Source organism: Empidonax traillii, unplaced genomic scaffold, assembly GCF_003031625.1.
Source record: "Empidonax traillii isolate 1590-97213 ecotype Southwest subspecies unplaced genomic scaffold, ASM303162v1 scaffold196:size3368384, whole genome shotgun sequence".
Taxonomy (NCBI): Eukaryota; Metazoa; Chordata; class Aves; order Passeriformes; family Tyrannidae; genus Empidonax; species Empidonax traillii.
In genome coordinates, this window is record NW_020955389.1 from 542,175 (window position 1) to 555,687 (window position 13,513).

Consider the following 13,513-nt stretch of genomic DNA (forward strand, 5'->3'; position numbering starts at 1 on the left):
GGTTCACGCAGGCGCTGCATTTTTTCTATCTTTCCAAGAGAGTTCATTTAAGCCCGGCCGGACCTGCCCAACGCCACCCAGCCTTGCTGGCAGACGCGGCTCCCGACCCTCTCTAGGAGCACCAAGCACAGAGAAGTTTTTTTGCGGAGGACCGGGATTCCGCTCCTGCCCGCGGACCGCCCCGCGCTCCCACTGCCGCCCTGCGTGGGCAATCACAAGCTGAAGGGAGGGAAGAAAAGGGTGGAGGGAAAAATAAGGAGGGAGAAAAAAACCCCACCCTTTCTTTCTCCGAGGAGACGTTCCTGGGAGCTCAGTCTCCCGGAGCAGCGGGCAGCCTCCACCAGCGCCGGGGCCGCGGACACTCCGGCGCTGCTCGGGGCGGGCGCGGCCGGGGCGCGTCCCCCGGCGGAGGCGGTGGCAGCAGGGAGAGGGGGGGCCCCGCGGACAGGTCGGGCTGACGGGCGCTGCCTGTGGGGGCCGGAGGGGCTGCCGAGCCGGCTCCGAGTCCCTGCGAGCGCCGGGCCACCCTAAGCGGCGGCACCCTACACTCCCCGCCGCCTCCCTGCGCTGGTGGGGCGCCCGCATCTTGGCCAGCCGCGGTCCGCGGCTCCGGGGAGAGGTGGCTCCGCGTTCCGCCGGCGGGAACTTTGCCCGGCGCTCAAGGGGAAGGATGGAGCCAGGGGAGACCGCGACGGCGCCCTTTAACCGGTCCCGAGCTGTGGCAGAGCTGCCCCGCGGGGAGTTCAACCTCTCCGGGCTGCCGGAGGAGGAGGGGAAGCCCCTCTTTGGCATTGGCGTCGAGAACTTCATCACCTTGATCGTCTTCGGCTTGATCTTCACCCTGGGGGTGCTGGGCAACACCCTGGTGATCACGGTGCTGGCGAGGAGCAAGCCAGGCAAGCGCCGAAGCACCACCAATATCTTCATTCTCAACCTGAGCATCGCCGACCTGGCCTACCTACTCTTCTGCATTCCCTTCCAGTCCACGGTCTACGTGCTCCCCACCTGGGTGCTGGGTGCCTTCATCTGCAAGTTCATCCACTACTTCTTCACCATCTCCATGCTGGTGAGCATCTTCACGCTCTCAGCCATGTCCGTGGACCGCTACGTGGCCATTGTGCACTCCCGGCGCTCCTCGGCCCTGCGCATTCCCCGCAATGCACTGGTGGGTGTGGGGCTTATCTGGGCGCTCTCCTTCGCCATGGCTTCACCTGTGGCTCACCACCAGCGCATCTTCCACCGTGAGACCAGCAACCAGACCTTTTGCTGGGAGCACTGGCCCAACCCACGCCACAAGAAGGTCTACGTGGTCTGCACATTCGTCTTCGGATATCTGCTGCCGCTGCTTCTCATCTCCTTCTGCTATGCCAAGGTGAGGCAAATGTAAAAGGAATGGAGGGTTATGATGGTGGTAGGTGTCCATGATGGTGGTCAGGTCATTTCTGGTCATGTGGAAGGACATGGCACTGTTGGGAGGAAAAGCAGTAGGGCTGAGTTTATAGCACAAAGGGAGAGAACAGGTTTTACAGCTGGGAGGAGACAACACCTGTGCAGTGGCACAAAAGAAGAGAGCAGGTTTTATAGCTGGGAGGGGTTGACATTTGTGCAGGGGTACAGGTCAAAACAGAGATCGCATGAGGTGAGAAGGGGGGTGAGGCGTGATTTTGACAATTACTGACAGATTTCCTTGTTGCAGAATGCTGAGAGGCCCCAATGCTCTGCTGCTTTCTCTGTCACCACTACTTTTATTTTCTTGCAGTGCTGTATGAGGAGTTTAACTCAATAAAGTACAACAAAGCAACAAGTTGTTTAGGCTTCAGATGAAGCCCCGTCCTTCTTTAAAATGCAGTGCACTTAAAAAAGACACAAACTACCAGTTTGGTCTGATCCAGTTAACACATGAAGAGCAAAATGTGCATCCCACTGCCTGGTCCCTGTGTGGCCTGTCTTGCCCCAGCTGAAGCTGATGGGAGGTTTGCCTCTGACTTCAGCAAAGGCACGTAGTTCTAGGGAGCAGCGCATGAGGACCCACCCACGAAAAAGCAATAAGCAAGGGTACCTGAATATGGGTATTTAAGGAATTTTCTGCTTAGGAAAACTGTCACATTTTTCTGTGAGCAATAATGGTAGCCTTCAGGGTAGGGCCCTCTGCTTGCTGCTGAAAAGAATCTGGAACACCAGTTACTACCTGCTGAGTTACGCAGAGATCCTGCTGTTTCTGTGCCAGGAACCTTCAGCTGCAGGATTTCTCTTTGGCAGTGATTTACATTTGAGAGGACAGGACTGCTCTTGCAAATAAGGACTGCTTAAGTATTGAGAAGGCAGTTCTTTAATTGGCAAGTTCAATAGATGTACCTGAAGTAGTTAATTTGATCAAATAATTTTATGTTCTGTTCTGTATTACATCAGTGTAATTGTGAGGTGCAAACTGAGGCTAGAATGGTATCTGGGTCTGCTAAAACCAAGGCACGCAGAGCTCAAAGGACAACATTTCTAAATTACTGCTTGTAGTGAAACAAGTTCCACCTGGCAAATGAAGAAGAAATGCATGTTTTCCTACATAAACTGAATACTGCTTTCCCTGTGTGAATATGCTGGTATTTCATCTACAGTGGTGAATAAGGCTGAGCTGTACCATAGATCATCAGTTTGAGGAAAATACTACATATTGCACAGAAAGTGTTACAGAATGAGTGCAGAGGGAGCTTTTCAGCTACTAATTTTTCCGTTTTTCAAAGCCAAAGCATCTTCATTTTCAGTACAAAGTCTATTTGAGAGAAGACTGAAAACAATACTTTAAAAATTAGGATAGTCCTGCACAGTATAGGGAGGAAAGAAAGAAATATGCCTAATCAAAATACATGCATAGTAAATATAACACACCATGTTGTTACAAAGCACCTCTACAAAAGTAGATCTCTCAGTATTAGTATGAATATGTAGTTAAAATCAAACCAAAAGAACCACAACAAAAACCCCAAGCCAATAATAGCAACCCTATATAAAAACATGTCCAGAACAAGTTAATGAAATCTAGACCACTTGATGTTACAATAAAATCATCTGCTTTAATTATTACCAGGCTAGGATCTCATGCTTGCTTGGTGATGAGTTTTGAGTCTGTACGTATGATCCTGCTTGTCATGGTGTCAGACTGGAAGATGTAACCTGAAGGCATGAATTTTAGAATACCTAGGAGATACTTGGTATTCCCATCAGTGTCAATGAAGCTGCAAAATGCCATGACTTGTACAAGGCTGTTGAAGGTATTTGTACCCCACAGCTTGCATCCCATTTGTTCCTGCCCTCAGTAGGAGCCACTGGCAAATCTCCACCTGCAATATTTGGGCACATGGGACAGGGTGAGGGAGAAATGATAGCTGAAAATCAGAGCTGAAGTTTCAGATTTTTCAAAGCGATTGCTCCTCTGACAGACCTTGAGCAAATTGGTCACTGCAAGTTTTATTGGTGTTACTAAAGTATTATGAAGTACAACAAGCATTTTGGCTTCTAAATGCACATAGGATTAGAGGATAGCTGCTGTGGAATACCCTCAGAAGTACTATAAAGATCGTAGAATCATAGAACAATTTGGGTTGGAAAGGACCCTAAAGATCATTTAGTTCCAACTTCTCTGTCATGGGCAGGCATGCTTCCCACTAGACAAGGTTGCTCAAAGCTCCATCCAACCTGGCCTTGAACACTTTCAAGGATGTGGCATCCACAGTTCCAGTACTTCAGCACCCTGATAGTAAGGAATTTCTTCCTAAAATTTAATCTAAACCTGCCCTTCTTCAGCTTAAAGCTGTGAACCCTTGTCCTGTCACTACATGCTCTTGTAAAAAGTCCCTATCCAGCTCTCTCATAGGTCCCCTCTAGGTACTGGAAGACTGGCACAGGGTCTCCACAGAGCAGCTCCAGCTCTCAGCCTGTCTGTATAGGAGAGGTTAGTCTCTGCATTAGTTTCTTATGGACTTCACTGATTTTCATGTACTGTGTATCAGTGAAATAATGCAATCTTCTGATACAGATTAAGATCTGATACAGATTAAGACAAAGGAGACTAATTTCTCTATTTGAATATATTGCCTTTTTCCAGACTCCTTTAAGGCAGTTCTGTTTCTTTCATAAGAAAATTGCAATTGAACTTTCAAGTTTTGAAAGTCTCATTTTTTAGGCACTCTAATAGGGAGCCAAGATCTTTCTCTCTCTCTTTCCTAAATTGTATTCGGAGAGATTTATATTTTCCGCAGTGGATAACCTGCAGAAGTCCTGAAGTAGTGCCAGGTATTTGGAAGCAGTGTCCTCCCAAAATTCCTCATGTGATGTGCTCTTAGGGCAGAGATTCATGAGATTGTGGTCTGTGTCTTGTGTGTACAGTTATGCCTTTTCTCTCTTCCATAAATAACTTTGCTTCAGCCACATTTTTGATAGAGAAGTGAAAATATCAGAAGGAATGATATTTCCCTAGTTTTGTGAAAACAGCAGCCAATGTGTGAGGAAGGTGGAAAGTCTCCATCATCCTCTCTTAAGGAGTGTCAGTTTGCACTCAGCTGATAAACATCAGACAAACCATAGGGGAAGAGGTCTTATGTAGCATCAACTTACAAAGAAGACACATCTTTTTGGGTACAGTCAACAAGTCACAAATCCATAGGAAACAAGCTTTTGTTGCCTCACAGACCTACTCTTGAAAGAAGTTTACTACTCAAGAGAGAGGATCAGTGATTATGTCATTTTTAGTTGAGTCACAGCACTGCATACTTGTGCACAGTCTGTATTCTGACTTTTTTATTGCTTATCATAATACTTGCCATATTTTTTTAATACTGACTTTTTGTGTGTGTTTTGTAACAGTTCTAGAACATGTGCTCACTAATGTGTTCTTAAAGGACATAGTGATAAATGATTCCCAGACAGCTTCCAACAACAGTTGGCATCTGCCAGGATCATGCAATGTGACAATTTATTTTGGATACCACAGCTTTTTGAGGATTCAGTCCTTGAAAGTCAGGCCTCCTTCAATCAAGCCTTTAGGTTGGACACCTGTAATTATTTTTTCCTTTTATAGATGTATGATGTTAAAAGCTTTTTTTAAAACAAATAAGTCTTGCCGTGAAAGTATTTCCATTATTATCCATCATTCTGGACATTCTGAATTCACAGAAGTCATGTATGATTTATAGACTTGGTTAAAACTAAGCCATAAAAATTAAGGGCCTCAACATAGAATACAAGCTTATGTGGTTTTTGGCTTCAGATATTATATCTTAAATTTTGCTGACCAGCGAGGGGAAAACTTATTAAACTACACTAAAAAGAGTGACACAACTCTTAACTGAAGGATCTATTGTGACAATAGAAGTAGCAGCATTGCTTTAAAACATGGATTGCAGGTAATGTCCCTTGGGTTTAAATCAGGTTCATACTACAAAGATGGTTCAGAATGTAGTGTTTACATTATGGCTCTGTTGAACAAGCAGTTCGTTCTTATTAGACAATGACCTTGGGCAGCTTTCCTTCTGCATGATTTTCAGTGGCTGATAATGAAGATGTAGTCAGTGGAAGTATTGTATACATGCTGACAGGAAGACAGAAAAGTTGTTCCTTCCCTCAGAGCCAAATAAGAATAGGGACATGAAAGCTGGAGTTAGAAAAGATTAATGTTTCTTTTCTACAGAGCTAAATTTTTTTTTAAAATGCTCCACCTCATGAGAACAGGTTGGGACCTATTTTTCAGCAAGCTGGGTCTTTCATTCCATACGTTAAAAAATGCGATGCAAATGTATTAGTGCAAATGTATCCACTAATACATGCCAATGTATTAGTGAATATTTTGAAATACTTTCTTAAGAGAAATAGCACAAGACAAATTTAGAGGTGCATGTAGAATTATTGTTCATTCAGGTAAAGACAGTGGCTGTTAGAGAAACAATTTATTGTTCATTGGCCTAGAGAAGAGATAATTTGAATTGGGCAATGAGGAGAGTGTTTTTAATTTGCCTTGTAGTGTTTGTGCATAAACTCGTCTCTTTTTATCCCTCCACGGTTTTCTGTGTAGGTCTTTGAGTGCTGTTCCACTGATGTTGATAGGTAATTGCATTTTGCATATTTCTCTTGCTCCTAGTTTGCATACCATCTGGTATACTACTACGTAGAGCCAGTATGTTTTCACTGCAGATACTTTATTTATGAAATATGTATATAATCTGAAAGAGGGGAAGTTTAGAAGGATTCATTTAAACGTTATCATCTAAACTGGCACCAAAGCTCTCCACCACCACCTCCCATCCCCACCAAATATCCAATTTAACAGTTTTGTCTACTGCATCTTTCTTTGGATTGGAGAGAGATGCAATGCAAAAATTTTTGCTAAAAGTTTAAGCACAGAAGACAAAAATACTTGTAACTTTAAAAAAAGATTTTTCAGTTTTGATTTCTGAGACTACTTTATCTGACTTTAGTTTTGGGCTGTGAGGGTCCAGTAGAAACAGCCCATCACTGCAAATTATGTGAAGGGGTATGATACATGAAGCAGCAGTGATGGGAAGTGAACTTAATTTTATTACTCACATGCCCTTTTACATTTTTCACTGATGGACCCAGCAATTCAGCTGGTTTGTACAGGGTGATGGTAAGTGAATAAGAAGTCTGTGAGCCAGATGGTCATTTTCCTGGTCTTCTGACGGACCTCAGGGGTTTCCTCTGTAGTTTTCTGGTCTGCTTCATACTGAAGAAGAAAGTAGGAATAAAGCCAAAATGGGACCTTCTGAGGGAAAACTGATTTATTTTTTTCCTGCTTTTCCTGAGCCCAGGTTAGCCTCCGTGGCAGCCAGGATAGTGTTTCAGAATAGGAAGTGCTTGCAGGATGAGTCTTTCAGATGCTAGTGCACAGATAACCACAAACGGACTTCACATACAATATTAAGTGGTTACAATTAATTTTTTGTCTTATTGTTGTTCGTGGTTCACTGGTAGCTAAGAGTAGACACTTAAAAAATGGAATCTGCTGATGGGCTATGGTTACTCACAAATAACAATTTATTTATTTTAATTTAGTATGCATGTCTCTAAGATTCAGGAGATCAAGTCTCTAGGTCATCTTGACTGATGTCTGTCCTGGTAGTGGTTAGCTGTGCTTCCCAAAGAAAACGAAGAAAATGTCCCCAGATGATATAAAAGAACTTGAATTTGCACCCTTTTCCCCACCTTAAGAAGTGCTTATGGACTGTGAAATTCAGTATTATATTCCTTTAAAAACATATTTTAATGCTGGATTATTTTATCTACTAAATCTGGATGATCTTACCTATTGTATCATTCTCATTTCATCTTAGAGCAATGTAAAGTGCAACCTACGAGCATCATCTAACTGAGCTCTTTACTCTCATGCTGTCTCTAAAAAATTCCTCTTGCCATATTTTAATTAAATCCTCAAGTTCAATAAGAATTTATCTTTTTTATTCCATATGGTTTGTAGTATGTTAAACACATTCAGCTGAAGAGCATATTCCCTGCCCCCAAACCTACAAATCTTGCCATAAGAATATATTGGACTCAGTTAATAATGACTGCAGATAAAGTACAGCATGCACCTCTATGTATCCACTATCCAAAATCTTATGTGTAAAGTATTATGTTGAAATTTGGATCCTACTCTTGGATGATGAGCCTTTTTGTGACATATTTTTCAAAATCACTTGTGAAAGATGCATGGTAAGTATCACCAAATTGTTGATAAAGGTCACACCTCATGTGTTAGGCCTCATTTTAGTATAAATTACTTTTGACAACCCAAGATTCTTTTGAAGATCAAGTAGTGCAAGCATCCTGATTATATTCATCAAAAATCCATCTGGAAAAAGGAAATTATGTAGGTGACTCAGAAAAACTCTGACTCAAAACATACATTTTTCTTATGTTACGTTCAGTAAAGGTCATTCTAAATTAACAGGTATTGATTTTTAATGGAAGAAGAGTGATTCCCAATTCTAGGTGCATGATGGGTTTCCTTGTTAATTCGCAATATGTATTTTTAATGTAACATGTCTGAATTTTTATAAGAATTCAGTTGTGGTCTGTTTCATGTTTGTGGGTTCATACAGATGCAGATATGTAATTCCTTCAGTTTTCATACTGTGCACTTTTGAAATGTGTAAATTGGATCAGCCATGCTTGGAAGGGAATCATGCAGTACTGAAGAGCATATCCTAAAATGTATGGGTTTGAATTTTATTTGAATAGGAAATGGTTAAATACAATACAAGATGAAAATTAATCTTTTCAGGTTCTTAACCACCTACACAAGAAGTTGAGAAACATGTCAAAGAAGTCAGAAGCATCCAAGAAAAAGGTATATTGTATTCATTACTAGTATTTATTTGTTTATGATGTTTTAGTTTTATGGCTAAGCACATATGGTGTTTTGTTGCTTGTTGCTAAAGATGTAACAGAAAGAAGAAATTTAAATTAAGTATTTAATGGAGTATGCATTGTCCCACTGAACTTAGCAGGACTGGACGCTTTTCCGATCCAAGTTTTCCATCACATTGCATCAAACCATTACCTGAGATCCCCATATTTTAAACTTCAAAGCATCCGAAATTTTGACATGGAGAGACAACCTATCTTTAGAACTAAACGTTTTTGGTCTTTTTTACTCACAGACGTTTTCCCCTGACTAAATAAGGGGATTATTTTTTTTAACTAACTATTTTTTAATATTTTATTAAAGAATTCTTCTGCTATATGATAAGGTTTTAGAGATTTCGTATTTCCTGATAGGAGCCTATTAAGGGACTTTTATTGGTTCTCCAAATCTTCTACTGATTTTCCACACAATGCATTTTTCTCCTATATCCAAGATGCAAGTTGCATACTAGTTACCAGTAGAATCATGAAAGGTCTTTAAAACAGAATATAAGCTTTGTGATTTAGAACAATATTTGAAAGATGTGTTTATACTGAGGATTTGTCAGTTAATCTAATATGGATTTGGCCACAGTAATCATCAACTAACTTCTCAGTTCATGATACTGGAGTCAGAAAAACCCCTTAGGCAATAGCTCTTCATTTGATCTGATCACTATTTCCATATGGACATGCAGACTGTCTGCAATGTAAATGAGGAATACATGGGCTCAACAGGGCCTCAATAGGAAGCTATTATTTATGAATTCTCTATGGTTTTGAAAAATACCCTAGTCAATAGATTTCAATTCCTGGAATTAAAGCTTTATGTCCCTGATTCTGTAAAATACTTTATATATATATATATTTTTATATATATATATATATATATATATATATATATAGTTTTGCACTTAACCTTGTCAAGGCCAATGGTGCAGTTTTTAAAGACATTCTATATATTGCCATTTCTCATCTAAATTATTCTCAAACTGGAAATATGTGTGCATTCCGCTAAACACTAACTCTAAAGGATTACAGATCTGGCTAGGAACTAGCATTCTTAGCTTCAGGGTAAAGCATTACACACATAATCAAGACTGCTTGGATGAATCAGGATTCAGTAACCAAAGGGGGGGAAAAAAGTAAGCTAAAACTTTTCTTTTGCCTTAGAAAATAAGTTTCTGAATCTAAGGCCTACCTTATGTTTTTGAAAGAGACTCTGTATTCACTAGTGTGCTAATGCTCTCTCTGGTTACCATGTCTATTTTATTTTTATTTCCTTGTACTGTCTTGTTAAGAATGCATTTCAAGTGTAATTATACATTTCTAGATTTATTCAAACTTTAGAAACATTTTGGTAGTAGAACCTTACAATAAATTTGCTGTTTGTGTGGAAAAAAAAGTTAATGAAAAGTATTAATTTGCCTAAATTATATTTTTCATGCTTTTTGGTCACCAAGCAGCAATATTAACATCATATATATCAGGTGGGTTTTATTGCTGATGTGAAACCCTAAGCAAGCTCCCATTAGGTGAACAAGAGCTGCTCTTTAGTGATAGCTTGTTTGCAGAACATAGTGATGATTTTGAAAAGGTAAGCTCTGAAGTTAGGCTTAGGAGGAAGAAAGAGATAAAACAAATGTTGTGAGGTTTCCTAGTGCAAAATTGCTTATTCAGCAGATATGAAAGAAATAAAAGTTACAAGAGACATATGGTCAGCCTCTGCTTTCAGGTGCATCTATAGTCTACTGAAAGGTGGTAATTTTCCTAGTTACTTTTTTTTTTAGAATTTTGAACAAACTGAAGTAAAATGCCTCTTTTGAAATACATATGGTATCCTGAAAATCTGTTTTTTATTTGAAATATTAACACATCGAACACAGTGATCAGAGAATGAACGGCTTTTAATTTATACACCCTTGTTAACACACATTCTCCTGATGAGACCTGAAAAAGAAAATATTTCTGTGTCTGTTTTAGTGGCAACTGACTTAAACTCCATAGGGCTAAGCAGAAGAACCACTTTTGAAAACAGAGGATTGCTTAAGGCTATACAAATTATATTAACTACAGATATAATGTCCTCTGGTTTCTGTTGTGAGATTACACTAATCAACAACAGTACCTGTCTTAAGTTATTTTGGCCTGTTATCACAGAAATCAAATTTTTTTCCCCATAAGTTTCTCCAAGTTAGCTCATATTCTGATTTGGTATATCAGTCAGTCTGAGTTATTACTGAGCATTAATCAGTTCAAGAATTATAGACCAAGTTCAGTAAACTAGTAAAAAGTCTACATGTTTTCTATGCTGCAATATTTATCACTCTGTGGTCACTGGGTTAGTTTTGGTTGTGAAGAAGAGCCTAAGTTATCTGAAAAATTATATTATAAAATATAATAATTATAATGGCCCATAACATGCTTTGGCATTATTATTAGGCTTTAATTGGGAGACTAATTTATTTGAAAGAGGTACTTGTTAGAGGAGTAGATATTAATCAGTTAGGCGACTGCAAAGCGCTAACTTTTTGTTTCTTAAGTAAGTGAAAACTAAAAACATTGACAGTCAAACTCCATTGTGCCCTGGCAGAATTCCTTCAGCAGCTGGAGGGTTGTACTGACTGATTCTGTAGCTATCAGAATGGATCTAATGATGTTGATGGTCCTTCGTCTCATAAATAGTGAAAGTGGAATATGGAGGCAGCACTGAGGATATTTTGTGTTCCAGTTTTTGAATTTGATGTTTGGTGAGCTTTAATTTCCAGATTGGTTTTGGCAATGTGCAATCATCAGAAAATTCAAGCTCCTTAATTTATTTTTTCTTCTAGTTGTATCCCAGAATGTTGTTGTATGACAATGCCTGTGAAAATTCTATCTTTAAATGAGAGACTTCCAAAAAAATCCCTGCATCTTTAATAAGCACCTGAGCCAAGTGGCTGCTCTAAGCTCTTCCACTAGATGCCTACATGTATATTAGATCTCTCTTGAAATTTTCATGAGAAGTCCTTGTGCATTATACTAAAATATAGATCATTAGATCTGGATGAGATTTTCCAGAGACCCCTGTTCACATTGTTTTACATCAGGCTTATGTCCACCTCAGAAAAAGCTAGACTTTTGTGCAGGGAGTTGGGAACATCACTCTTTATCTTTGAGGAAGGTTATGTGTTTGCATTTTACTATGGCATTTTTGAGGCTAAGGTTCTCCTTTGCAGTAGCTCCCTATGCAAAATAAAGCCCATATAATTAATGGGGTAAAATCAGTAATAAGTATTCCAGTGTGGTCTGTCTCAGTATACTTTTTTTTTTTTCCACCAAATAATGGTTTTGAAACAGATTTAAAGCTGATGATTCTTCCAGTGCTTATCAGACATCTGTGTTTTCCTTTCCTTGTCTCAGACAGCACAGACTGTGTTGGTGGTGGTAGTGGTTTTTGGCATCTCCTGGCTGCCACATCACGTGATCCACCTCTGGGCTGAATTTGGAGTTTTCCCACTGACTCAAGCCTCCTTTCTCTTCAGGGTAACGGCACACTGCCTGGCTTACAGCAATTCTTCTGTGAACCCAATTATATATGCATTTCTATCTGAAAATTTTAGGAAGGCCTACAAGCAAGTCTTCAAATGCCAGACAGGTAACAAGTCACCTCTGAATGATGCTAAGGAAAACAAAAGTCGGATAGATACACCACCGTCCACCAATTGCACCCACGTGTGAATGTTGAGAAGGCCTGTGTCTTGGCTCTTCGTCAGTGTCAACTAAACAACAAGAAAAAGCACAGTGAGCTTTATCCTGTGTTTATCTTGATAAAACTAATTGGTATTTAATGTACAGAAGTTGCATGAGTAGCAAAAGTCTGTCAAACTGGTATGAAAGAAAACAGAACTGATCCTTTGCATCTTAGATAGCTTTGTCAAATGAAGCTCTTGGACCCTTTAAAGATATTTAAATATTTAAAGTTTTAAAGATATTTGAGAAAAAAATGTTGAGATGATATGTCTATGTTGTTATTCACTCAGCATACAAATATACAAGAAGATGTTGATATGGATGGGTAACTTTCTGACATCTTACTCCATCCAAGTGAAAAGATGGATAAATTTTCTGACTTAAAGATAATAAATACAGGGGTACTATGATTTCAGAGAGTAAAACTTTTGTTCTCTCTTCAGATTGTTTTGACAATGCCTTTTTTTCTTTTTAAAGTAAGCGTGGGCTCTGATTTGGAGTTGAAATAAGCCATGTACAACTTGAGGCAAGTGCTTTAGAGAGGGAATGCTAATTTTATCTGTTTAACTGTTTGTAATGTGTCTTACTGAGCAAGGATGGACTGTTTTTCCACTTCATATGTCTGCCTTACTCTAGACACAGAACTTCCGTGTATGCTATAGAAGGGTTTTTTATGGCCCGTGTGTAGTTGTACCAAAATGTGGATTTGTGTCTAACCGAAGGAAGCTTTTATTCATGTGTTGAATGTGCATGTGTGTGTATGTTTTCTCAACTTTATAGACTTTGAGATGGAGATACAGTTTTAAATGTGCAATATATGCATATGTTTTGAAATACTATGTTCCATAAAGCAACTCTAGACAATACTTAAGTATTTTAAAACAGCATTCCCTTAAAAGTTGTGGGGCTTGATATCATGTAGCTTTAAATTGGAAATATACAGGATGTTGCATTTAAATGAATTCAAAATATATAACATAAATGGCACAATTCTGCAAATTCTTAAATAAAATTAATAGTTTCAGCAATTTCATAAATCTATTTAGTAGGTTTTTAAGTGGTAAACTGCTGAAGAAGTAGTGGAAGGGCCCTTACTCCTTTGAGAACATTCTTTTAGCTGGAATAAGATATGATTTTACCTTTTTTATTAATGACTCATAGACTTATAGAGTAAATCAAATTAAAGGAACCTCTGGACATTGTCTCAAGACAAGGATACCTTCAGAGTTATATCACTTCCTTGTCTAGGCAAGTTCTGAAAATTCCGAAGGATGGCAATTCAGTAATATTTTTGGGGCAACCTGTGCTGGTGCCTAATTAGCCCCACTAAAGTATTTTTTCGTATCCAGAGCTCTAATTTCCTTTGATGTAT

At 39.5% G+C, this 13,513-nt stretch overlaps 1 protein-coding gene across 1 annotated transcript; it reads left to right on the forward strand.

The window, feature by feature from the left end:
• Positions 1-472: 472 nt before the first annotated feature.
• Positions 473-12,995, forward strand: GALR1 (galanin receptor 1). Its single transcript, XM_027886894.1, has 3 exons — positions 473-1,372; positions 8,288-8,353; positions 11,812-12,995. Exons 1-3 carry the CDS (start codon positions 671-673, stop codon positions 12,127-12,129), a joined length of 1,086 nt encoding a protein of 361 aa, XP_027742695.1. The 5' UTR covers positions 473-670; the 3' UTR covers positions 12,130-12,995.
• The last annotated feature ends 518 nt before the right edge of the window (positions 12,996-13,513 follow it).